This window comes from Enhydra lutris, unplaced genomic scaffold, assembly GCF_002288905.1.
Source record: "Enhydra lutris kenyoni isolate GAN:26980312 unplaced genomic scaffold, ASM228890v2 scaffoldscaffold117, whole genome shotgun sequence".
Lineage (NCBI taxonomy): Eukaryota > Metazoa > Chordata > Mammalia > Carnivora > Mustelidae > Enhydra > Enhydra lutris.
In genome coordinates, this window is record NW_019154201.1 from 507082 (window position 1) to 532497 (window position 25416).

Genomic DNA, 25416 nt, shown 5'->3' on the forward strand with positions numbered 1-25416 from the left:
GGGAGCCCCGCATCAGGCTCTCTGCTCAGCAGGGAGCCTGCTTCCCCCTCTCTCTCTGCCTGCCTCTCTGCCTACTTGTGATCTCTGTCAAATAAATAAAATCTTTAAAAAAAAAAAAAAAAGAAAAAAGAGAGTGAGGCTTAACAGAGAGGCAGGAAGGAGCAGTCCGCCATGCATTGGGGAGGATCCTGCCAAGTGATCCCTCAGCGGAGCCTTTGCATTCATCCGCGCACTCAAGCAGCAGCCGACTAGGCTGCCAGCGATTGTGAGATGCGTGCCCGGGCCCGAGGTTTGGGCTGAGCGAGCGCTTGACAGCGAACAAGGCAGGAAGATCCTGCTCTGGGTCATCGAGGGGAGACAAGCAGTAAGCAAGTGTTTACTTTCCCATAAGGACAGGCACGGGAAGAAAACCAAACAGGCGAACACTACGTGGCTGGCTGGAGGGTGGCATGATGTGAGTGCCCCTTCTGAGAAGGGGATCTGAACTGAGCCCTGAGTGACGGGAAGACAGGACCATCTGGTGCTCTGCGGCCACCGTGCCCCTGAGAAGGCCTGAGCAGAGGGCCCTGAAGATGGGGTGGGCAGAAGGGGAGCTTCTGGGGGAGGGGCAGGGCCACCCAGTCCTAGGCCTTTGTGGGCCACGACAGTTACTCTTTGCTATGTGACAAACCCCCCAAAACAAGGTGGCTTCAAACTGTATTAGTTCCCATAGTTAGGTGCAGTCGTGTGCTGGTGTTTAACAAACTTCTCTCCAGAATAAATAAGAACGACCCTGATTTGTAGCATTTCTCAATTTCCACGGTGTGAATCCTCCCAGCAGGGTACAATTCATGCACGAACTTGAGGTGCACAAACGGGGTGAGGGGCAGGGGTGCACATCATCATAGAGCGCGTACATCATGCAGACACATCGATGCAGAGGGCCGGGAGGGCACACGTGATGGGCAGGGGGAGTGAATTCATTAGAAGAGAGGAGTCCTGAATGCTTACCACCTTGGCTTCTGAAGTGACTTAGGAATTCCAAATTTTCATGATTTTTAAATGGCTGTCCTCAAATTACTGGGTGGCAACACTCCTGAGACAGGAGCTGGCAAGGCAGCTGGCAAGGCAGCTCTTCTGCGGGTCACAGGGCTCACGGCAGGGCTGGTTGCCTTCAGCTGGTCCATCTTCAGAAGTGGGTCCCCCTCAGGCCCCTCCAATTAGCTGGGACATCGGCTGAGAGCAGGAGGGAACGCACATATGCCTGTGTCCTGAGAGACAGGACGGAGTGACTGTGGCCTGACTGGGCTGCACTCCATGTGCATCAAGGTCCTTGGAATTAATTCTGCAGGGAGCTGTGAATCTCCCCGCAAGTGTGTCTGGGCTCCTCCATGTCCCTGCCCCACACGGCAGCTGGCATCTCCAAGAGGCACCAGGCCGCTGCCAGCACAGTGCCCTTGAGGGTCAGGCCTCCACAGGGTGAGCGTCCAGCAGGCTGACTGGTCTGCCGGCTTTAAGCCCCAGAGCTGCTGCCCAGCGGCCCGTCTGCATTCCTGATGACAGCCCGTGACGCTCCCCTTCCTCTTGCCTGAGGGAGCCCCCCTGCCGTGGGGGTGCTGACGGCCCAGGTGGTGGCAGGAGCCTCTGGTCTGGCCTACCAGTGATCAGGTCAGGGATGAGTTTCCATTTGAAGCAGTGGGCAAGTTCACCGATTTCTGCTTGATGGAAGCTGAGGCCATAAACAAAGGGAGCAAGGGTTCCAGCACGGCGTCCTGCGTCCAGCCACACCTGAAGATCTTCGATGGGCTTTCTAAATCCCATCCGTCCCCCATTTATTTCCTCCCTCAGGCCTGAGGCTGGCTTCCAGCTGCCCCGTTCACCACAGCCATCCTGATTCGGAGACCGGCTTCTCTGCGCCTCCTCTCTGCGGGCTGCGTGACGACCCCTCCACCTCCGCTCCCCGTCTGGCCGCTTCCCTGTGGCAAAAGCCACCCACACCACTCTGCTGCTCTCCCATCCGGGCCTGTGACTGACCCTGTCAGCGCTGCGGGATCAGACTAGTTGCTGGATTCCGGCTGCCGCCAGTGAGGGTCCTCCACGGATGCGCAGCTCTCCTCACAGCTCAGACCCTCAGGCCAGGAGGCGACACCTTGGCTGTGGGCGTGAGCGGGGCGGGGCCCTCCTCTGAGGGGGGGCGTCAGAGCCCAAGAGGCACCAGGGCCTGGGGCTGGGCAGGGCGAGGCTGCGGGAGGGAGGTGGAGCCGGCAGGAAGCAGGCAGTGAGGCCTGCCTGGGCCTCTGCCAGGGCTGGGCCCCTGCCAGGGCTGGGCCCAAGTACCTGCAGAGAAGTACACAGAGCCCCGAGCTGACCATTCACACCCAGGCAGCCTGTGCCGCCGACACACACACACACACACACACACACACGCGCGCGCGCGCGCGCGCAGGACTCCAGCCCAACTGCGGCCGGCTGCTAGGAGGGCAGGAGGGTGCTGACCAACAGGAAGTCATGACAACATCCTGAGCGCACTGTGATACAGCCTAGGAAACCACCGCCCCGGCCCCGAGCTCCTCCCGTGTGCTCTAGAACGGGGAGCCCAAGTCCAGCAGGGTCAGCCACGCGCCCGGGAGCCCACCGTCTAACGTGACGCGTGTCTGTCCTTCACGGGAGGATCAGTGCGGCCCGAGGGAAGTCACACGTTCTAACCCAGGCTTAAAAAGCTGGGATATCTCTTGAGAGCTACATCTTTGTTCTTACTTTGTTGGGAGGGAAGAGAGTGATGAGGCCGGCCCTAAGATGGGAGGGCAGGCCTCCCTCCCACACAGGCTGAGCGCAGGGCTCGGACACCAACCCCAGCTTCACCATGCAGCCAGGAGCCCGACACCCGGGGCTGGTGGAGCCGTGAGACCCTGGGGGAGCCGTGAGACCCTGGGCCTTCCCCTTCCACCGAGTCTTCAGACCCGGGCAGCCCCGCGTCGCACGTGGCTCGTCTGAGAGCAGGGCTACCGGCTGGACCCTCAGGCGGTCACCAGCGACACCTGCGGCCTGCCCACCGTGACAGGACGGAGCACATGGCAGCCGACACGCGAACCAGCGCGCGGGGGAGAGAAACAGACACGTTTTGTTTATTAGAACGCAGGGAGGAGCAGGCCTCTTCCACAAACACAGCGCTGCTTCTCAGAGTCCATATCAAGAGCAAGACAACAGTTGAAAATCCTATTCCTGAGAAGAAGCAAAAAGTTACAATTTTGCAAACAAAAATAACAGGTGATTTCAACAAAAGATAAAAAACGTATTTTTTTAAACAAAGAACAAAATTTCAAGTATTATTCCAGATAACATGGCAAACCCAACGCAGATCAGATCTAGTAGAAGCAAAGGCAGATCAGATCTAGTAGAAGCAAAGGCTTCTCGCACTTTCGGGGGAGGGGCTGCTCCAGGTGGGCTGGACACCGGCGGGGCCCACCCAGCCTGTGGGAAGAATGGTGGGGCCGCGGGCGGGGCTGCTGTGCCAACAGAGCGACAAGCAGGCGCCAGGGCCCGGCTCCACGGCAGGCTCACGGTGGCAGCGCCCCACTTCTGCTCTCTTAGGACAGGGCCCCAAGCTTGACGCTGGGTGTCTAGGGTTAGCAGTTCTGGACAACTGATTTTTTCTTCTTCTAATAAACAGAAACGTATGTTTATTCTTTCAAATACCCTACTATTCCAATTTTAGTCAATTTGTAAATTATAAATTATATTACTTGTGCTACCGTTTGTGATAAATCTCACTAGAAGATAAGCACCAAATCTAGTACAAAGAGGTCTCAGCAGCCGTGGCCGAACCCGCTGTGGGGTGTCCCGCGGGCTGTAAACTTTTGCTCCCTTTCCTTTCAACAACAGACTTTCCTTTTCCCCCCATGAAAGCTTTCTTGAAGAGAGAGGTCTGTTGGAACCATAGTTTTGGGAAAGGTACAGAGAGCAAACCTGAACGTCATCGTCTCAATGGGAGGGGACGGCGACAGCGGTGCTTCAGCCAGAAGTGCTCCGGGCAGCAGAGCTCAGAGGAGGGGTGGGTCGTGCCCCAGGCTTCCCAGGCCACTGGAGTGGGTTGGGGGGTCTCACTAAGAAGGTCTCACTCCACAAGAGTCGTCACACTACAGTGCCGGACACAGAGACCCCCAGCATCCCCTGGGGACTATAAAATACCCTTAAAATGTCTGTAGCCAGTATTTTCTGAAATGCTGTCATTGACCTCCGGTACCCCCAAGCCACCTTGGTGCCTCCTAGATGCTCAGTTCTTGAACCTTGTCTGTTCACAGATGTGATTGAATTTCCTGCAGGGAGAAAGAGTGAAATTACCACAAAGTATTCACAGAAGCGGATCCTGAGCTCACACGCTGGGAGAACCTGATGAGAAGCTGACTGCATACTGGGCGCTCGCGGTGGCGTATTTTTAGTACCATCAAAGAAATTAACCCCTACGCCTTCTTCTTTAAATTTTAGAAGTCAGACATTTTTAGGTCATTTTCTCAGAGAAGAAATCAAACTCTAAGCCTCCTCAGTGTCCCCACGGACACACGCTGGTCCACCAGGGACCACCCTGCGGGACTGACAGACTCGCCGGCTGGGACAGAGCACCATTACCTCCCTTCGTGACGGGCAGGACAGCCCCAGAGGAAGATAGGGGTGCCTTTGCTTTCCTCAACAATGTTTTCACTAAGAAAGATTAACAAGTTGCTCGTGAAATTCCCTTCTCTGTACCAAAACAGTCTCCCACACGCTATGCTCAAATACAAAACAAGGGTTTCATTCCACAGCATCAGTCTCCAAGGGAGCCTTTACTTGGGCCCTTGTCCCCTGCACTAAGGGCACACTCTCAGTGACTTTGACTTAAACCATGAATGACGGGATCCTTGTGGCCTCCTCCAACATCAGTCCGTGAGACTGACTGACAGCATCACCTCACCTACACCTCCAGACAACCCCACGTGGCAAGGCGGATGTCTCCGTGAGTGGGAAACGCCCAGTGAGTCACTGAGTTAGAGCCATCACAGACACCTGCTCACGGCACCAAAGACAGAGCAGGGCGCCAACCCCAGCCACCGACTGAGAAAGCGCTAACTGGTGCATCAGCGGGGACGGACGGCTGTGTTCTACGGAACACAAAAACAACAGCACTGTTTCATACACCACGTGACTTTAGACAAATAAAATGGCGAAATTAGCCTATTTACAAGTAAATAATTAACTAGTTCATGAACATCCTTATAAGCTGAGCTATCAACTTGGCCAAAACTTTTAAAAGAAAAAAAAATCAGCTTCCTGTTAGGAAAACAGGGGTGTGCCTTTCTGCAGGAGGACCACATGGGCGCCCCTTCCCAGCCCCGAGGACCCGTGCCTGGCAGCGCGGTCTCACTCACATCGCGTGGTGGGCCTTCACCTGAGTGCGGCAGTTGCGGCCCCAGTAGCAATCAGGACGGGATGTCACAGCCGCTAGGAAGAGGAAACACAACGTTATCTGTGATGCACATCGCACTCACAAGCTCAGCTGTGTGAATTTATGACCCCAGGCGACAAACAGCAGCAGAAAAGCCATGGCATCTGTCATGCTTTATAACTAGTGTCCTTGGCCTGTTCCAAGATTTCAGGGGGAAAAAAACAAAACCAAAAAAACCCAACCCAATTTAGAAAATAAGACTACTGGGGCACCTGGATGGCTCAGTGGGTTGAGCTTCTGCCTTTTGGCTCAGGTCATGATCTCGGGGTCCTGGGATCAAGCCCCACATTGGGAAATCTCTGCTCAGCAGTGGGCCTGCTTCCCCCTCCCCCGCTGCGTGTCTCTCTGCCTACTTGTGATCTCTCTCTCTCTCTGTCAAATAAACAAAATCTTATAAAAAAAAAAAAAGAAAAGAAAACTGCTACAGCTGTTTGCAGGTTGCTTTTGTGAATCTCGTTTTGGAAGCCCGCAGACAGGCCCAGAGCCTGAGCTGACCCCCCAGCGAGGATGGCCGGGAAAGAGGCATGGCCCCCACGCAGCCTGTCTGCCCATTTTTGTCCCTGCTGAGGCAGAGAGCCACTAAGAACATGGAGCCAAGGCCCAAACAGGGTACCCATCACATGAAGGAACACAGAAGCCAATCTAGGCAGAACTGAGCTGGGGCTGAGGGGGCTTCCTTTCCTTACCGGGCAACTCGGAAGCAGGAATGTTCTGCCGATACTGGTAGGTTAGCTCTCGGAAGCTGCGCAGGCCACAGCAGTAACACAGCACGGTGTTCCCCGTGATTCTGTAATCTGCAAGGGACACAGCCTCAGGTGGGCAGGCCAGTCAGCATGCAGCGTCAGCACAAAAGCTGTGGCCTCGCGAAGGCGTGGGACACCCGGCCCTGATCCACGGGGGGGGGGGGGGGGGGGGGGCAGAGACGATGGGCCACATGTTCAGAAAACGAGAACGAAAACAACTCATTTCCTCACAGCAAAGTAATACCACTGGATAAAAAAAAAAACTCAAGTATCTTAAAAATTGTTTAAAGTACTGAAAGGAACGAGTATTATTTTTCTCTTGACTTATTCCTAAGTATGTCACAAAAACCAAACAGCACACAGGAAAGGACTTGTAAATCTGACTGCCTACAACTTAAACAGAAAATGGAAACACATACCCTGAAAGTAAAACACTCATTGATTAGTGGAAAACACGTGCGCGACACAAATGACAGCCTGTTGCTCCTTTATAATAAAGGTACCCTACCAACCCAGACCCCCAAATCCAGACAGCCTAGCATGGGCCAAGGTCAGAGACAGGCTAGTGAACCATGGAACAAAAAGATCATCAATTCTGTTAGTGCTCCAACTCAGGCAGACAAAACGACGATTCGCCCGGTTTGCCTGTTCTGTATTTCCAAGACCAGAAAGGCAGACGCAGGGCAGCTGGGCTCGAGAAGATGCTGGCCTTCACATCGGAGTCGTGTCCTTGCGCAGAGAGTCACTACGGCAGAGTCCCAACTGCGCACAGTGCCGCGCAAAACCCTTCCTACCTATCCCAGCCGAACGGTTTCTCAAGCCTGCCAGAGCGCATGCTCCCCCAGCGGCTGCAGTGCTGGCTCCAAGAGCAGGAAGGAGAAAATCCCTAATATCCTCTACTCGTGAATCGGTACGTGATGCAGGTCAAGGTACTGTGCTGAGCAAACAGGCCACAGGACAGCACGGTGGCAGGCCTTCATTTACGAGGACGGTGTGCACGTGCGGCAGGTGCCCGGCCGTCCAAGCATAGTCACTGTGTGTCAGCTGCCGGGACTCCCTGTGATGGTCACGTTACCCTTCATGCCTCCCTCTGTCACTCACACATCTCTGAGAGCCATGTCACCCTGACAGCAGTCCTTAAGAAGCTAATGAAGTTCAGGCCCTGTTCAGATGATCGGTCTGGGCAGCCACAGGGCTGCTGCAGAGAACACCCGAGATGCTCGTGAGACTGTGTCCACAAGACAGGAACTGTGTAGAAGCATCCCCAACAACTTCTAAAGTCTTTCATGATAATGTGTGTCTCAGAAAAAAAGGCCATCTGGGGCGCCCGGATGGCTCAGTCGGTTGAGCGTCCGACTCTCGGGTTCCACTCAGGTCTCAAGTCATGATCTCAGGGTTGTCGGATCGAGCCCCACGTGGGGCTCTGCACTCAGAGGGGAGTCTAGTTTGCTTGAGATTCCTTCCCCTCCTCCTTCTCCCTTTGTCTTTACTCCTCCCTGCACACATACACCCCCCCCTCAAATAAAGTAGTAAAATCTTAAAAAAAAATGAAATAGGCATTTGCTGATTTGCTGCAGCCCCCTCCTGCAGTGACAAAAATCCCATTTCATAGTGTACTGGGTGTCCTGCGACACAGGGCAAGCCCACATTGAGTTAGCAACACACCAAGTGAGTGGCCAAGGAGGAGCCTGAGGATCTGGGAAGCACCAGCCCTAGGATCTCCACGCTGACAAAAGGTGCGGCCTGTCTCCGCAGCTGGGCCCGCCCTTCCCCACCGCAGAGAAACCCTAGAATACCTCCTGCGGGCTCAGACCTAACTTTACATGCAGAAAACCCACAGTATCAGCACCTTTCTGTCGGCCTCCGTCAGGTGGGGGAGGGCGAGGCTGTGCCTGTGGGAAGGCAGCTGCGTGGGAGCCCCGGGCTTGGCCTGGCCGGCGTTACTGCTTTTCAAGGAGGCCAAGCCAGCGCCTCTGGAGAGAGGAAAGCAAGTGCGACGATGCTTACCGGACAGTAAAAACGCTCCCCTCTGCAGAGCCACCAGACTTTCCGTCAACATGTTCTTCCACGTCAAACCCCTGGTTGCCAGGTAATTCTGTGACGAGGAAGAAGAGAAACCTCAGCCACTAGCTTGGAGGAGGAAACACTCAAATGACAAGGCAAACACCTCATAAAAGGCCCTTGAAGGTGGGTAAAGCCACAGCCCAGGCAAGTTCGGCACGGCAGGGATTTGCATCGGGCGGCTGGAGGGGCAGCACTGTGTGCGGCTGGGGGTGGGGAGCGCTGTGTGCAGCTGGGGGGGTCTGCTTCCAAGGCCGTAGGACACCCGGGACAGCCTGAGGGTCGGGCCTCCCACGCATGACTCGGTGACACGCTCACCACCTAGTGCCCAAGGGTTCTCGTCTGAGGTGCTCCGTCAGAGCCTCGAAAGGAGGGCTGGCTTCAGAAGCCTGGACGTGGGCGTGGCCACATTCCCTCTGAAGTTCAGCCAAGACAGTCCTCGCACAGCAGTGGCGGGACACCCCGCCCCGGCCAAAGCAGCCCTAGGGCAGCAACAGGCCCATGACCACGTAAGGACGCGTGGAGGGTTTGGATCTACAATCTGCGTGCAGACACACGGCTGCTGGGCTCCGTCTGTGCGAGCACGCGGCTCACGGCCACGTAAGCGGAGCGCAGCGTGCGGAGGAGCCCGCCGCGCAGGCGAGAGGCCCCACGTCCTGTGCGCGCAGCACTGCCCGTAAATGGGACGAAGCCGGGACTCTTGGCAAGGGACTGATGCGCACATCGGACACTGAACTTCTAAGAGCTGGGCCAGCTTCTAAAGCATGGCAAGGAAAACATCAGAAAGGAGGAAACCGGAGACAGGCCCTGGTTCCACTGGAGGGCCAGCCCACTCCCCACCCAGACTCCGAAGCTCTGTGCCTGGGGCGGGCAGGCACTGGAGTGAGTCCTGCAGATTCGTGGCATAATGGGCATGAAGGAAATACCTCCTTTTTGGAAAAGGGAAACACAGGAAAACACCCATGCGGTGCACTCAGCAGCAGTACCAGGAAGAGCCATTAGCAGAGCTGCACACCTCAGGGGGCCTCACTTGGCCTGAGTCCCCCCACGCCTGTCCGGGAGGTCCGTCCGTTACCTTGAGGACATCCGACTCGTAGTGGTTGTTGCTCAGAACCCCGTCCAGACACCTGTCGCCCAGGTCTAGCTCTGCCAAACAGGGGGAAGCAAAGTCACCCGTCTTACAGATGCTCTATGAAAGCATCACTCACTGACACTAAGATAACCGAATTTCCTTTCTTACAGAGTCTAGAAGAATAAAAAGTTCCATGATAAAATGGTTTTAAAAAGAGAACAGGCAAAATGACTTCCATTCCACTCCTTCCTGAAACGGACGGCCCTCTCCGCCTCCTAAGCACCTGGTCTGGCGCAGCGAAGACTCAAGGCCACGGCCAGAATGGGCGTCTTTAGTGGGGCTATTCACGCATAAGGACACCCCATCCCTACTGAGCTCCTATCCCTGTAGCTGCTCTGTTACTGCTTGGTTCTGAGCTAGAACAGAGTGACACTTCCAAATGTCAGACATACGGAGTATGTCAGGACAAAGTAGGGTCACTCGTGGCGGCCTCCCACAACGCGGGCCACACCACCCCGTCACTGCCCTCAAAGGCACGGAGAGAACATGCAAAGGCACAGAACTCAGCCGAAGACCCGGCATTACCGCAGAACGGGGCCAGGCAGCCAAGGCAGCCGGCCCGGGCACAGCCCCAGTACAGGTGGCAGAAAGGCTGCAGGCACACGGCACCTGTGGACACAGCACAGCCGCTAGTCAGGCCATTTCAGTGAAGAATAAATTCAAATAACCATTAAATAAATGACACTTTCAATTTTGACAGCAATCCCACAACTGCAAATTAAAGCATGGCTTTTCACCTATTTTACTTAAAAGTGACACATTATAGGGGTGCCTGGGTGACTCAGTTGGCTGGGAGTCTGACTCTTGATTTTGGCCCAGGTCATGATCTCAGGGTCATGAGATCAAGCCCCGAGTCAGGCTCCCTGCTCAGCAGGCAGTCTGCTTGAGAGCCTCTCTCTCTGCGCCGCCCCGTCTCCCCCACTGCCTTCATGCACACGCACACTCTTTATTTATTTTTTAAAGATTTTATTTATTTATTTGTCAGAGAGAGAGAGATCACAAGTAGAGAGGCAGGCAGAGAGAGAGAGAGGGAAGCAGGCTCCCCGCTGAGCAGAGAGCCCAATGCGGGGCTTGATCCCAGGACCCTAAGATCATGACCTGAGCCGAAGGCAGCGGATTAACCCACTGAGCCACCCAGGCACCCCTCGTACTCTTTAAAATAAATAAATAAAAGGGGCGCCTGGGTGGCTCAGCTGGTTGAGCATCTGCCTTCGGCTCAGGTCATGATCTCAGGGTCCCAGGATTGAGTCCCCCATGGGGGGTCGTTGCTCATCGGGAAGCCTGCTCCTCCGTCTGCCTGCCACTCCCCCTGCTTGTGAACGCATGTGTGTGCTCTTTCTGACAAATAAGTAAAATCTTCTAAAAAATAAAATAAATATCTTCTTTAAAAAAGTGACATATTAGAGAAATGTTACGGTCCTGATGTGGGGACAAACGTCAGATGCAGACTTCAGAAAGAGACTGCCCGTATGTGGAAACTTGGTTTATGACGGGGCAGGCTACCATGTAATGGAAAAAGACGGTTATTCGATAGGATTGCACAGAGACAACCGATTCTGCGGATGAGAACACACAGCCACGTCTGTACACCATGCGCAGCAGTCAACACCATTCTGAAACCTGAGCCTAGAGGGATCCCCAAGAGGGGCTCCGTGGTGGGGAAGTTGCTCAGGCAGGCAGTGTAGGCGCACACCCTTACTCACACTGCTGGGGGGCGATGCGGGGGTCCCGCTCGCGCTCTGCCCTCCGGTCAGGCATGGGCTGGAAGCAGCAGGTGCACACGGCATGGCTTCCTTGCAGAGCACACACGTAATCCTGGGCTGCGGGCGGGCAGGGTATCCAGGCGGCGCATACCGGGACACAGGCAGAAAGAACAGGTCAGACCCCCATCCAGGGGAGTGTCTGGGAAGCACACAAGGGAGCTCAGCCACCAGAAAACCCAGGGAGAACTCTGACCGGTTTTCTTGAATAGCCAAACGACAGCCTACCACCGAGAGGAGCCTTTTAAAAGGCAGAACGGAAATTAGCAGAGCAACCTCTCGGCTCAGCGGCCGCAGCAACACTCCCAAGCTCACGTGACGGTTTCTAACGTTTCCTCCGGCTCTGAAGCACATGCGATAAAACAATAAAACGAGCTCTGTGTCTTCCAACAAGTGACAGGCCTGCTGGACATGAGTGGCTGACCCCACCCCGGGAGCTGTGTCCATACAGCCCAGCCCCCGGACACTCCTGGACACACGGGAGACGCCGCCTGTGCACACACATCCGCTACAGACGCCGTCCCTCCGGGGACTTCCATCTGCAGTCTGAAAACGACAGAGCCCACCCGAGGGATGGCAGCGTCGGGAGGTGACCAGGCGTGGCACGGCCCGTGCTCGTCCGCAGGGCCTACAGGAACCCACGGAGAGAGCTGCAGCATGGCGTCATGGCACACGGCTGTGAACACGGCTCTGGGTCACAATCCTGGGTCACTGGCCTTGTGACAAGGCTCGAAGAAAGTGGGCCCTGTGGGGCCATGAACTGCAGAATGGCCAGGGCCACAAACATAGATTCCACCTTCCACTTTCCCTTTCTTGACGGCATCTGGCCCAAATGTCAGGTTCAGGACTAAACCCCCCAGGACTGCCCAGGAGCAGAGGACCACGAGAAAACAAGTTAACTCTCTGGTTTCTCATCCCAAAACAGACCCGGAGAAGCAAGCGGTTATGAGAGGTGGCAGGGCCGTGGAGGCAGCGACAGGAGTCAGGCAGGAAGGGGAGAGGAGCCCACAGGAACGACAGCTGGATCCTGGGTGGTCATAGCAGGACGACAGCACGGAAGGCGGCATCTCACCTGTTGTGACACTGGTGGACGTGGAGGGCGCGTCCCCGGGAGCCGGTGCCGCCCCTGGCTCACTGCCAGGCCCTGGGCAGGAGAGGGCCTGGACCGCCTGCCGCCGGAACTCGGGGCACTGTCTGCATACGATGTACGGCTGGCTGCAAGGGGGGCACATGAAGGCCACGCGCACCTGAGTGCGGAGAAGCAGGAGGCTCCTGCTCTCCAGAGTGCCGGGGTGGCGGCCACGCCCCCAGCCCCACGACAAGACCAGAGCCAGAAGCCAAGCCTGGAGGCGTCTTCTCTGCCCACCGTCCCAGCCGCCGCCTCCCGGTGTGTGAAGGGGAAGGACAGCCTGTCCCCGCTGGGCACCCAGTCAGTGCTCACCCGGAAGAGCAGCGGGGGGGAATCTCTGTCTCTCGCCACCCTCAGCCCCCTTGGCGGCTCCTGACACACGGAGACAGGTCCTGCCCACACTGTGGGCACAGCATCCCCCAGAGCGCAGTCGCTCAGTCCCCACACGGGGCAGGGTGCACGCTCACAGGCCTGATGCTGGGCGAGCCCGGAGCCACGTCCAGAGGCAGCCCCAGCTTGCCAGGCGCGCTCAGCACGTCCACCCCAGCGCCTGAGAAAGTGCGTCAGTCAAGAGCATGTGTTGTGCCCCAGCTGAATGCTGCTGTCCTCTAGGGCCTTCCCACCCGGCCAGCAGCAGCCCTGCCCCGCCTCGCTTTATGCCCTTCAGCTGAGCTTCCTAAAAACACAGATGGTAAAACAGAATCCACAGGAAACAGGCACAGACTCTTCCCTCATCTCAGAGAACGCCTTCCTGAGCCTGCCTCCGACAGCAGGAGCCAGAGAGGGAAGAAGGGGTAAGACCTTACTAGAAAACCACCACCGAAAATGCTCAACCTCATTTAGGAACGAGATGGCACTCATCTCGGGTGACACCGAGTGCAGGCAGGGTTTCCTGACACCCCTTGACAAACCTCCCAGAGGCCATCGCTAGGACCTTCCTGACGGGCACGAGATGACACAGGTGCCAGTCCAGCAGGGCACCCTGGGTCAGGCTCTCAACCTGACCGCTCCAGTGCCATCACTTACCTCTGTCAACAATGCACACGTGCACGAAACCGCAGGGTGTGCACCGCAGCACGGCCTCTCGAGTGAGAATACTAGAGAGCCTACAAAACCACGTGTACGGCACAATCCCAGCTTTGTATGAGCATTTCTAAGTATACCGCGTTTTACTTACTAACAGAAGGAGTTTGTGCGGCTACCTCTACGAGTGGCCACAAGGATGCACCATAATATGTTCACGCTAAAGTGATTTTTGATTCCTTCTGTTGGCCTGACCATCATTTGCTAAATTTTACAAAAAGAAACAAAAGATAGTAAATTTGGGAGGTTTGACTTTTGTCTCAGTCTGACGGCCTCCACCCGAAACTCAGACGGCGGACTTCTGAGTCAGGAAACGGCAGCTAACACCAGGGCTCGTGGGATCGCATCCCCTCAGCCAGGCGGCCACGGCCTCGCCACGGTACCATCCCGACCAACACGGACCATGCAGCTCCCAGCGCGGGACCCGACACTCCCTGCACGAGCTGCGAGTACGTGCGCACACATGGGACAAAGAACGTGTTACATCATGACGTCATTGTAGCCAGAACCCAAGCACTTGATAACAGGGCGTGGGGTCTGGTGCTCTTCATCCTAGAAGAGTCGGCAGCCAAGCCCTTCTCTGGCCAGGATGCCCTGAACTCAAAAGGTACTGCGTGCCAATGACATCTCAGTAAAGCTGGAAGGAAATACGGATAAACAGCAGCAAAAAATAAACGTTTCGTGCGTACCCGAAGAGGGAGGGGGCCCTGGAGGAGGCAGGGTGGCAAGTACCCACCCCAGTCACCCGAGGGAGTGGCTGTCCTTGGCCGGCGCCCACCCCATCCTCGCTACGCTCAAGGCAGCCAAGGTGACTGGCTGACGTCGCCCACGAGAAGCGAGGCCAGACGGCGCAGGAGCCGGGCTGCTGGAGGTAGAACCCGACCCAGACTCCCACGCTGCCTGCCCAGCTCCCTGCCGCACTCAGAGCTAGGCGGAGGCTCACCTCACGTCGGAGGACTCGCTGTCCACATCGGACAGCTCCAGCAGGTCCTCTGAGCTGCCCTCCTCGTCGGAGAACGACCTCCTGACTTTGGGCTGCAGCATGTCTTGCGTGATCTTGTTCCTGGCAGCCATGCTCCGCACATCTTCCTCGCTACGACTCTTGTCTGGAGGGAAAGGACGTGGCTCTACTGGCTGAGGGGCCCTGGAGAGACCCCCGCAGAGGCCAGGAGCTAGGCGGGCTCCCCACTTGCCTGGGTGCTGGAGAAGATAGGCCTCCACCAGGTTGTTCAGGATGTGGTTTTTACAGATCCTCTCGACGGGACAGCGGCACGTGGGGCACAAGCTGGAGCGCTCCATCCAGCCCGAGTAGCAGGCCGCACAGAAGGTGTGCATGCAGGGCTGCAGGCTGAGGGCACAAGGACAGGTCTTCAGACGCCCCCGCAGATCACCCGCCGCTGGAGCATCTGTCTGCCAGGCCGCAGCAGCCCCCCAGACACCAGGGCACGTGGGGCATGGCCTGCCTGGAGCAGAAGCAGGGACCCCAGTTCACGCTGCCTCTTTCCCCAGAGGAGGACGTGCCTTGCTCAGGCTGAGGGTTCGTTACCAAACAGAAAAGAGCGATTACCCCCTACCCACCGAGCTCACTTGACTCAGCAGAGCCTAGAGCCCTTGCTTCTTGGGCCGCAACACACACCGCATTTGGGGCCCGCGCTGGCCGCAGCCGCAGCCCCAGCTGTCAGACGGGGAAGGCCACCGGCCGTCCACAGGCCACAGGGGATCCGGCTCCCCTGGCAGAACAGCGCTCGACCTCAACTTTCACCTGGTCCTTGGGAATTCAGAGAAACCAGAAGCGACAATCTATGCTCCAGCAGGGACAGGAGAGCAGGCTGTGACTTGAGGCATACGAGGAACAGGGACACTGAGTGTGGAAAAGGCCTGCATTTCAGTGGAAATTCTAAGGGCTTTCATTCTTCAGTTCCCCCAGAGAAGCAAGGAGGGGGCTCTCCCCAGTGGCTCCTGGGACCCACATTCCGGGGCACTGCCCCTGGATTAACGACGACATTCCCTTAAGGCTCGGTACAGTTCTCCTGTTTTGTGTCTGTGCAGCAGACACAGGCTACTGGGGTTATTTACTGGGACCTGTGTCCGCCTGTGCCCACCGAGGCCATTGCTACCGCGGCCTCATGAGCTCTTCCACAGCCTCGGGCACGGGCAGTGGGTTCTGGGCAGGTGGCCACACAGGTCAAACGACAGCGACATCCACCGCATCGAAGCCGCCCTGAGCCAGAGGCTGGCTACCCCGCGGCCGCTTCTCCCTGCTGCAGCGGCCCGCACACCTCCCCGCGGGCGCGTACCTCACACAGTCGTGCAGCAGGTCCTGGCAGATGATGCACGTGAGCGTCTCCTCCATCTTGTCTGGTTTCACGGCCTCGGACCGGACACTGCCCAGGGCAGTGTGGGTGTCTCTACACTGGTCTGCGGCCAGCAACTGCAGGGTCACGTCAGGCCCCCCATCTGCGAGAGAAAGGGGTGCATTCTGACCACCGCAGCCAAGCGGGGAAGCAGCAGACGCTGGCTCTTCTGGTTCCACGAACACCTCAACCTACGGACGGAAGACACAGCTCCCGCCAGTGTTTGTGTTTCTTTTCTTTTCTTTTTTAAAGATTTTATTTATTTATTTGACAGAGAGAGAGATCACAAGTAGGCAGAGGCGGGCAGAGAGAGAGGGGAAAGAGGCTCCCCGCCGAGCAGAGAGCCCGATGCGGGCTTGATCCCAGGACACTGGGATCATGACCCGAGCCGAAGGCCGAGGCTTAACCCACTGAGCCACCCAGGCACCCCCAGTGTTTATATTTCAAAGGGCGTTCTGAAGGAGGCCGAAAAGCAGCTTCAAATTCCAATACACTTAAGTTTCATAAGAAACTTAAATGTAATCACATAAAAAGGGGGCACTCAGGATACATGCTTAAAGGCCATTTATCACTCAGTATTTGTATGTAATGTCATTTTTGTTTAAACAAAAAACGTGACTTGTGTACACACTGGGAAGTACGCGCTCCGATGTGACCAGCTGTGAATCTTTTCTGTTCTGCTGTTCCACAGTGCTCGTGTGTTGCTAACCACAGCTTAATTTTTTATTTTTAATTAAAGAAATACTTGCACACTATTTACAAAGTCAAACATTTACAAGAAACCAGAAGCAGCAGCCTTCTGCCGTGGTCTAACCTCCACTGAGTTAACAACTTTTGTGTTTTTAGCTACTTTTGCTGGTATAGACCTTCGTGCTTCTTAACTATGTAATACCATGCCTGGGTTCGATTTTTTTTTTTTTTTTTTTTTAAGATTTATTTGGCTGGGGGGAGATGGGGGTGTAGGGGCAGAGGGAAGAGAAGCAGATACCCCGCTGAACAAGGAGCCTGACTGGGACTAGATCCTAAGACCCTGGGATCATGGGATCATGATCTGAGTCAAAGGCAGACACTTCACTCACTAAGTCACTCAGGTACCCCCCCAAAGTGGCCTCATTTTTATACTGGCTTATTATTTTATGCACTATTGCTGATTTTTTCTACACCCTCCCAAAGCCAGTCAATTCAATTTTCCACCCAATATGCAAAATATTCTAGTCTCCTCCCCCAAGGTCCTCCTCCCTCCCAGAGCCCCCTGGTCTCACTGCTCCCATCCTCAGGCGGTCTCAAGCCTGCAGTGCAGCCATTGTCCCACTACAAATTCCAAAATTTTTATAGTCTTTTTAACTTTGTCTTTTTAAGAGCAGATTTTTCTCTAAATCACCTTTATGAGAAGGTTAAAGCTATCGCTTAAAGGCAACAATTTTTCTTTTTAAAGTTCATTTACTTTTTAGTAAGCTCTACACCCAACGTGGGGCTGGAATCCTTAACTCCAAGATCGAGAGTCACAGGCTCCCCCGAATGAGCCAGCCAGGCTCCTCCAAAGGCAACATATTCTTAAAAAATGATTGTCAAATGTGGACAGAACGGCAACTCAGAACGCACTGCTTCCAGACCACGAGCATAACCTGACAGTAAACACAGTTCAATCCGATGATGACAAAAGGAAAGAAAGAAAAGGTTCAGATTTTCCATTCCATACAAGCTGAGGCACCACAGGTGTCTGCCTGAGACATATCCTCAAACTTCTGGAGAAGGGGAGGCCCCATCGGAAGCAGCTCGAACAGTCCCGCTGGGACCCCGGCACTCCCACAAGGGCCAAGACACACAGAACCCCAGGACTCTGACCTCCTTTCATTCTCTTCCTGCTGGGCTCCAGGTCCTCCTGACCCCGGGGCTCTGACAGAGAGAAGGAAGCCCCCTCTCCGTCTGGGAGAGCTGAAGGAAAGGTAGGGATTTCATCACCCGCCACAGATGGACCACACTCTTTCGGGGAAACGCCTGCGTCTCCGGAGCCTGTGAGGACGACAAACAAGAGAGGTTCTGATTCATCCGCCCCGGAAGGAGAGAGCATGGCAGGTAAAGCATCACGGGTTTGAGTCAGGCCTAGGTAATCCAAGATGCCATATTCTCAGTAACACACACTCACTAGAAATACGGAGCTGCGTCTCTTAAATGCACCTGTGCCCGCTGCTGTGCTGGATGGACCTGGAGTGAGCAGCGTGCTCGCGTGGAAACAAAGGCAGACGTGTTTGTGGTTGGGATCGGCCTGGAACGTTTAGTCTCACACGGGGCCAATCCGCATGCGAAGTAACGCCGAACACTCACCGTGCTGTAACTCACGTTAGCGCAGCTACACACTGTCCTCTCAGAGGAGGGATGTGCTTTGGATGGCAGGGACACGAAGGCCAGACAGAGCAGAGGGACAGTGCAGCGAGAAAGGAAGGGAGCAGGAGTACCTCCCAGGGCAGTACTGATCTGCGCAAGCCAGAAGCCAGAAGCACTGATTGAAACGAGCCAGCAGAAGGGTAAGGAGACTTTTTTTTTTTTTAAAGATTTTATTTATTTACTTGACAGACAGAGATCACAAGTAGGCAGAGAGGCAGGCAGAGAGAGAGGGGGAAGCAGGCTCCCTGCTGAGCAGAGAGCCCCACAAGGGGCTCCATCCCAGGACCCTGAGACCATGACCTGAGCCGAAGGCAGTGGCTCAACCCACTGAGCCACCCAGACGCCCCATAAGGAGACTTTCTAATAACCTTCATCTGGATAAAGACCTGGTTTATAATACCATCCGCTACAATACAGGCGTAGTCGGTAATATTCAAGTGATTAGTGCTGTTATTTTGAAAAAGAAACTGACCTATGGCCGCCAAAGGAAAAAGGTTAAAACTGTTTGGGGAGCAAATGAGCTTGTATATGGAGGGAAGAGAAGAAACAGCGTCAAGGGCCGGCTCCTGGCTCTGGTTCTCACTCCCACTACGGCGGGGGGGGCGGGGGTCTCCTGAGCTCCGCCAAGCTTCTCCCTCCAGAACGCAGACCATGATGACGGTGTCTCTCCAAGAGACCCACGGGGAGGGTTAACTCAAAACTTGTAAGAGCACCTGGCACCCCGCGCACTCAGCAGGCTGCATACCTTATTAGTATGTATACACTCAGACACACAGGAAAATGCCCCCAGCTTCACACAATTGGAGCTAAGCTTTCCATCTGAACAATCTGCTTACAGCAAAATTTTTTATGATATTTTTAAATTGCACAATATATAAATGCACTGCCCTTTTGCCCTTTTATGGTAAAATTAACAGTTGTATGTGCACGCGCGCGCCCACACACACACACACACACACACACATCATATTTTGTTTCCAGGTCTTGGCCTTCGTGAATAATGCTGCGGGAACAAGGACGTGCAGGCGTCTCCCGCAGAGAGTGATTTCACTTCCTCTGGATATACACCCAGAAGCGAGGTTACCGCGTCAGACACAGTTCTCTTTTTCACTGTCTGAGGAGTGGCCGCAGCAGCCACTCCCACCGACACCATGGGAGGGCGCCCCTCGCTACGCGTCCTCACAAACGCTTGCCATCCCTTGTCTTTTCCACGCTGGCCATTCTAAGAGGTGTGAGGTAATACCACATGCGGTTTCCTTTAATGAAATTAGAACATTATCAAAATAAACTGTCAAATCCCAACCACTCATATCATACACTGTATTAAGTATATAGATGGAATAGAAAAAATTCCTATTGGAAAAAAAAAAAAATTCCTATTGGTTAAGCGGGTTTTCTTTATAGGTCAGAGCTATTCTGTGCTTCAATTCTGAAAAGCTATTACAATAACCACAAAACACACAGCTTGGGACCAGAGACAAAGCGTATTTTTACACAGGCAAACAGCTGGAGATTAGCACTCAATCCAGAAGGCCCACAGCCTTCCATCTTATCTGCGCTCATACGCAACACTCCCTGGGGTACACTCAAGGTCAGTGAATGTCACTTCTACTCCTCCTGGGGCGGCCCTCACAAGGGGAAACCCTCGGATGGGTGGAACCAGCAGCGGGGCAGCCCATGACCTAACCGTGTCGTGCCTCTGTGGTTTAAGGAACCCAGGGGATACTCTAAAGGGCACGCGAGCATACAGAACTTGGAGAACTTCAACCATCCGGGCAGTTTTTCAGTATCTGGCATGTTTTTATCTAGGTGGTGTGATCGCCTTTTCTTTTACTCAGGAGTTTGAGGTATGATGCTGAAAGAGCGGTAGGTCGAAGGCGTCTGAGAAGCTGGGACTCCAGTTCAGCAGTACCAGGGGACAGGCTGGAGAGCCTCTTGCGGTCACGGGTCTGGTCTCTGCTGCTGGTTGTCTCCTGGAGGTGGTGGGTGAGACTCAGATACAGGGCTCACCAGCCACTACCGTTGTGTAAGCAAGCTTGCCTGGTAAGTACTGCGAAGTCCTTTATGGATGCGACGAAGTCCCCGTAACACGAGGGTGTTGGTGCTCAGCCGGGTGCCACCGACCCGGGGAGAGAGTGTGGTGTGCTGTGTGAGCCCGCTGCCGCTGGGGACTTGGCTGGGCAGGAGGAGAAGCTCTGGGTAAGGACGACGGAGAGAGCTACAAAGCCTTAATGAGGGCAGCCAGTAGGAGTGTGGCACTCCCTACGCTAAAAAGAACAATGGTACTGGCAAGTGAAAACCAAGTTCGCAAAAATGGAAACAGGTTCAAATAATGCGGGAGAAATAAGGCTTCTGGTCTCAAGGAAGCATACAGAGTCCCTGCGTTTACTGCCTCTCCTTCCCCAAATCCCACCAGAACAGATGGGAAAATAAGGACCACCTTAGAGCAGAACTGCTAAGTTGGCCAAGGAGATGGAGGAGACGGAGGGGACAGAGGGGACGGAGGAGATGGAGGGGACGGAGGGGATGGAGGAGACCTCTGGGGACAAGTCCTTTGCTGCTGAGCCCGCAACCGAGTTCTTTTTGGAAGACCTTGCTGGTTCCTGCCTCTGAATGTGTCTGCGACAGCTAGAACTCAGGCTTCTTGCAAGCAAGCAGAAGATTAAAAGAAAACAAAGAGCCGAAACACCACGGACAGGAAGTGCCCAGTAACATCATGAGCTGGTGAGCCAGGGAGAGGCTGCGAGTCTCCAGACTCTGCTCTGGGAACCATGTCTTCTACTATTCACAGCCACACACACCCTCACCGAGATTTAAGAGGGTCTCCGTGCACTACAATGTTAAGAATAAGAGAGGGAGGGGTCCCTGGGGGGCTCAGTCGGCTAATCGTCTGCTTTCGGCTCAAGTCAAGATCTCAGGGTCCTGGGATCGAGGCCCCCCTACGGAGGCTCCCTGCTCAGTGGGGAACCTGCCTCTCCCTCTGCCCCCTCCCCCGTGGCTTGTACTCACTTGCTGTCTCTCTCTCAAATAAATTAAATCTTAAAAAAACAAGATTAAGAAAAGCATTCTAGGGATAAATTCGAGTTCCCAAAACAAGGTGAAGAAGGCTTACTTCACTGAAGAACATCAAAGAGCTTAATGAACAGGGTGAACCCCCACTGTCCTGGGTATTGTAAAAATGTCAATTCTCCCCAATCAAAAATATCTCAAAAAGACTTTTTTTTTTAAACTTAAGATAAACCTAAAGAGAACCTGGAAAAAAAATACAGAAGAACAGCTAAGAAAGTGAACTAAAACATTAACATATTTAGGGGCGCCTGGGGGCTCAACTGTTGAGCCTCTGCCTTTGGCTCAGGTCATGACCCCAGGGTCCTGGGATCAAGCCCCGCATTGGGCTCCCTGCTCAGTGAGGAATCGGCTTCTCCCCCTCCTGTCCACCACCCGCCCCCGCTTGTGCTGGCTCTCCCTCTCAAATAAATAAAATCTTTTAAAACAATTAACATATATAGTGCAATCCAATTCACAGAACATACATACGTGTACATGCTACACCCTAACAGTTATCTACAAAGAAATGTTCAAGTCCCACGGCACCCAGGGAGTCTGAATCTTCTCTAGTGACCAGGGAGGAAGGTAAAGAATTGGTGCCATAAAGATCAGTACATGTAAAACTGGTTTTAAATTACATGTTATTCCAGGAGTGCCTGGGTGGCTCAGTTGGTAAAGCGTCTGCCTTCAGCTCAGGTCACCATCCTGGAGGCCTGGGATCAAGTCCCGAGTTGGCCTCTCCGCTCGGCGGAGAGTCTGCTTCTCCCTCTGCCTCTCCCCCTGCTGGTGTGTGTTCGTGCACTCTCTCTCAAATAAATAAATAAAATCTTCAAAAAATAAGTAAGTAAATTATATGTTCCTCTGGGTGAGCTTTGGAAACATTATGCCCGGTGAAAGCAGCAGACACGAAAGGCCACAGACTGCATGACCCCACTTGTATGAAACGTCCAGAAAAGGCAAGTCCACACAGACAGAAAGCAGATTAGTTGGGGGAGGGGCAGTGACTGTTGGTGGGTGTGGGGTCTCCTTTTGGGGTGACGAAAATGTTCTGGAATGATACAGTGGTGTGAACGTGCAACACTATGAATGCGGTAAAAACCACAGACGTGTACACTTGAGCCGGGGACTGCTACGGCCTGCAAATTACATCCCCGCACAAGGACAAAACACACCATGCTACTGCACGGCCCAACTCTCTGCATTTCTGCCGCAGATGGAACACGACACCGTCGACTACCGCAGCGATCTTGCTGCTGACAGCCTAACGCCTGATGCCGCCTCTGGCTTCCCCAGTGGCTTCTATGTCTGTCTCCATCCATAATAACACGGGTCACAATCAGTGACCAAAGAGGCACGCGGCGACCGCCCTGAGATTCCCCTCTCACCAGAGCTGGAGGAAGGCGCTCGCCCTGCAGAGGCGGGCTCCATGGAAGAGGTAGAAGCCGTGGGGAAGAGGTCTGATGTCGACGTCGATGGCTGTGGTTCCTCAAAGCACGCCTGAGTGGTGGGCGATGACGGCAGGACCTGGGGGTCATCACCTTGCCCTGCACCTGAGGTATCTTTGGTCACGTGGAACACATTCTCTTTATTAGCTTCTGCAAACACGAAAGGAACAGAAAGAGCATACGGTCAGTGTTCAGGGGGAGCACCATGGCTTCAGCCAAGATGTTCCAACAGATGAAAAGGCTTTCCTAATAAGAACTAACAGCCCTGGGGCACCTGGGTGGCTCAGTGGGTTAAGCCTCTGCCTTCGGCTCGGGTCATGATCTCAGGGTCCTGGGATCGAGCCCCGCATCAGGCTCTCTGCTCAGCAGGGAGCCTGCTTCCCCCTCTCTCTGCCTTCCTCTCTGCCTACTTGTGATCTCTCTCTGTCAAATAAATAAATAAATCTTTAAAAAAAAAAAAAAAAAAAAAAAAAGAACCAACAGCCCTTACTACACACCCACGTTGTTACAGCCTCACTTACCAAAGGAGTCTTGCGTGACGCCTTGCTTCCCACTTAAAGATTCGTAGAGGTATGCCACATCTAAAAGGAAATCAGCAGTCAGAACGGAGTCCCCAGGACCATCAGGAGCCCCCTTCCCCTTTCTGTTCCTTTCTGACACTTCAGTCCCTCGGTGCTTGCTGACGATGTTGACTTACCAGCTGGTAACAACATTAACTAGTTCAAGAGATTTCAAAACAAGTGACCCAAGATAACTTAACCAACTTTAAAATAAATAAGGCTCAGAATAAAAGGTCTGCAGGCAGGAGGCAGACTAGGGGAGGCAGAGTGACGAGCAGGGGGTGACCGGTGCTTTGCCTGTCGCTTCAAGCCACCAGCAGGAGCAGACACGGGACCTGCCACGTGGCCAGGGGCTGGTTTTGACAACACGGAAGACAACCTGAGAATATCTGCCTCCCTCTTCCAGTTCGTGGTAACCTTTGAAAGACTCCCTCTCAACTCTCCTTGACCTGTATCATTCCTCCGCAAACGGATACTCAGATCTGGAAAAGCCCGAATGGGATCCAGTCGGATGTCTGTTGTCTCCTATAAGGTCTTTAAAAGCAGATGACCTCTGGCCTCCAGCTCCTATTCTAGGTCTGACTCCCCACAACTCAGGTTTCCTCCGCTATGTCACCCGGCCCACCCCCGCTCACTTCCCCTGGCCCTGCTGAGATGCACGGCTGTGGCCAGAGTGGGATTTCGGAAGAATGGCTCGGGCTCAGACTGCAGGGTCAACACTCCCATTCTCAACAGACATGACTCACGCCGAGAGTCTACATCAACAGCAGAGAAAATGTAGCTAACACTAACATTCCTAAGGGAAACAGCTGCTTCAGCACACTTCCTTTCAACGACACTTCCCAGCGGCGGCAGGACCTCCCCGCCACGAACCACCCGTGTCCACCCTGTCCAATCCCTCTCTCTTACTGTGTTCTGGCTCATTCTTCCTGTACACCAAGTAGATGACATCCCCCGTCTGCAAAGGGCAGGTCTGCTTCTTAACAACCTTCAGCTTGTTAATCACTGTTCCATTGGTGCTGCAAAGACAACAAAATTGCAATTTAGCCTACTTAAAATAACTCCGGGGACGCCTGGGTGGCTCAGTGGGTTAAGCCTCTGCCTTCGGCTGGGGTTATGATCTCAGGGTCCTGGGATCGAGCCCTGCATCAGGCTCTCTGCTCAGTGGGGAGCCTGCTTCCTCCCCTCTCTCTCTGCCTGCTTCTCTGCCTACTTGTGATCTCCGTCAAATAAATAAATAAAATCTTTAAAAAAAAAAAAAAATAACTCCGGAGTGAAAATTTTCTTTCTCTACCACCACTAGGGAAACAAATCAGTATCACTGCTTTGAAAATGATAAAACACTCCTAAGCACAACGTAAATATTTAAGGAGCCATATATGCTAGTGCCACACCACACCGCAGTTCTCCCGAAGAAAAGCTTGCCTGCTACCCCTTGTTGACAGCCAAACTAGTCACCAATCTCATCGACGTGTCTGCTTTTCCCCACGCCACATTCTCCCCCATTTGCCTCCTGGTGGAGCCCTGGAATTCTCCTAGCAGCTCTGATTTCCAGCTTCTGTCCCGCTTCTGCACTCTGCTCTGCCCACAGATCCACCCCTCCCTCCAGGAATTTCAACCAGGTCAGCTCATTCCAGTCAGCACTGACGCCTCTTAAGAGACGGGTTCCAGGGCGCCTGGGTGGCTCAGTGGGTTAAGCCTTTGCCTTCAGCTCAGGTCAGGATCTCAGGGTCCTGGGATCAAGCCCCGCATCAGGCTCTCTGCTCAGCGGGGAGCCTGCTTCCTCCTCTTTCTTTCTTTGCCTGCCTCTCTGCCTACTTGTGATCTCTGCCTGTCAAATAAATAAATGAAATCTTTGAAAAAAAAAAAAGAGAGACGGGTTCCAACGAGTGCCTGGGTGGCTCAGACGGTTAAACGTCCTGCTCTTTGATATCGGCTCAGGTCTTTTCTTTTCTTTTTAATATTTTATTTATTCATTTGAGAGAGAGAGAGAGACAGAGCAGGAGCAGAGAGGCAGGCAGAGGGAGAGGAAGAAACGGATTCCCCACTGAGCTGGAAGCCCGCTGTGGGGCTCAATTCCAGAACCCTGGGATCATGACCAGAGCCGAAGGCAGACACTTAACCATCTGAGCCACCCAGGCGCGCCTCGGCTCAGGTCTTTTTTTTTTTTTTTTTTTTTAAAGATTTTATTTATTTATTTGACAGACAGAGATCGCAAGTAGGCAGAGAGGCAGGCAAAGAAAGAAAGAGGAGGAAGC

General features: G+C 54.1%; 1 protein-coding gene across 4 annotated transcripts in view; it reads right to left on the bottom strand.

Moving 5' to 3' along the window:
• Positions 1-3079: 3079 nt before the first annotated feature.
• Positions 3080-25416, bottom strand: part of LOC111139767 (checkpoint with forkhead and ring finger domains) — a 30189-nt gene continuing 7852 nt past the window's right edge. For 2 of the 4 annotated variants that reach the window (XM_022492141.1, XM_022492140.1), the window contains 15 exons: positions 24068-24177; positions 23120-23179; positions 22539-22748; positions 17566-17733; positions 15664-15823; positions 14560-14714; positions 14310-14472; positions 12227-12369; positions 11098-11214; positions 9920-10003; positions 9338-9408; positions 8209-8296; positions 6145-6252; positions 5382-5454; positions 3080-4295 (listed from right to left, as the gene is read on the bottom strand). In XM_022492141.1, the coding sequence (XP_022347849.1) occupies positions 4253-4295; positions 5382-5454; positions 6145-6252; positions 8209-8296; positions 9338-9408; positions 9920-10003; positions 11098-11214; positions 12227-12369; positions 14310-14472; positions 14560-14714; positions 15664-15823; positions 17566-17733; positions 22539-22748; positions 23120-23179; positions 24068-24177 (1753 nt within the window). In that variant the 3' untranslated portion in view covers positions 3080-4252. The remainder of the gene's footprint in view (positions 4296-5381; positions 5455-6144; positions 6253-8208; positions 8297-9337; positions 9409-9919; positions 10004-11097; positions 11215-12226; positions 12370-14309; positions 14473-14559; positions 14715-15663; positions 15824-17565; positions 17734-22538; positions 22749-23119; positions 23180-24067; positions 24178-25416) is intronic. The other 2 variants (XM_022492142.1, XM_022492143.1) reach the window with 2 other exon arrangements.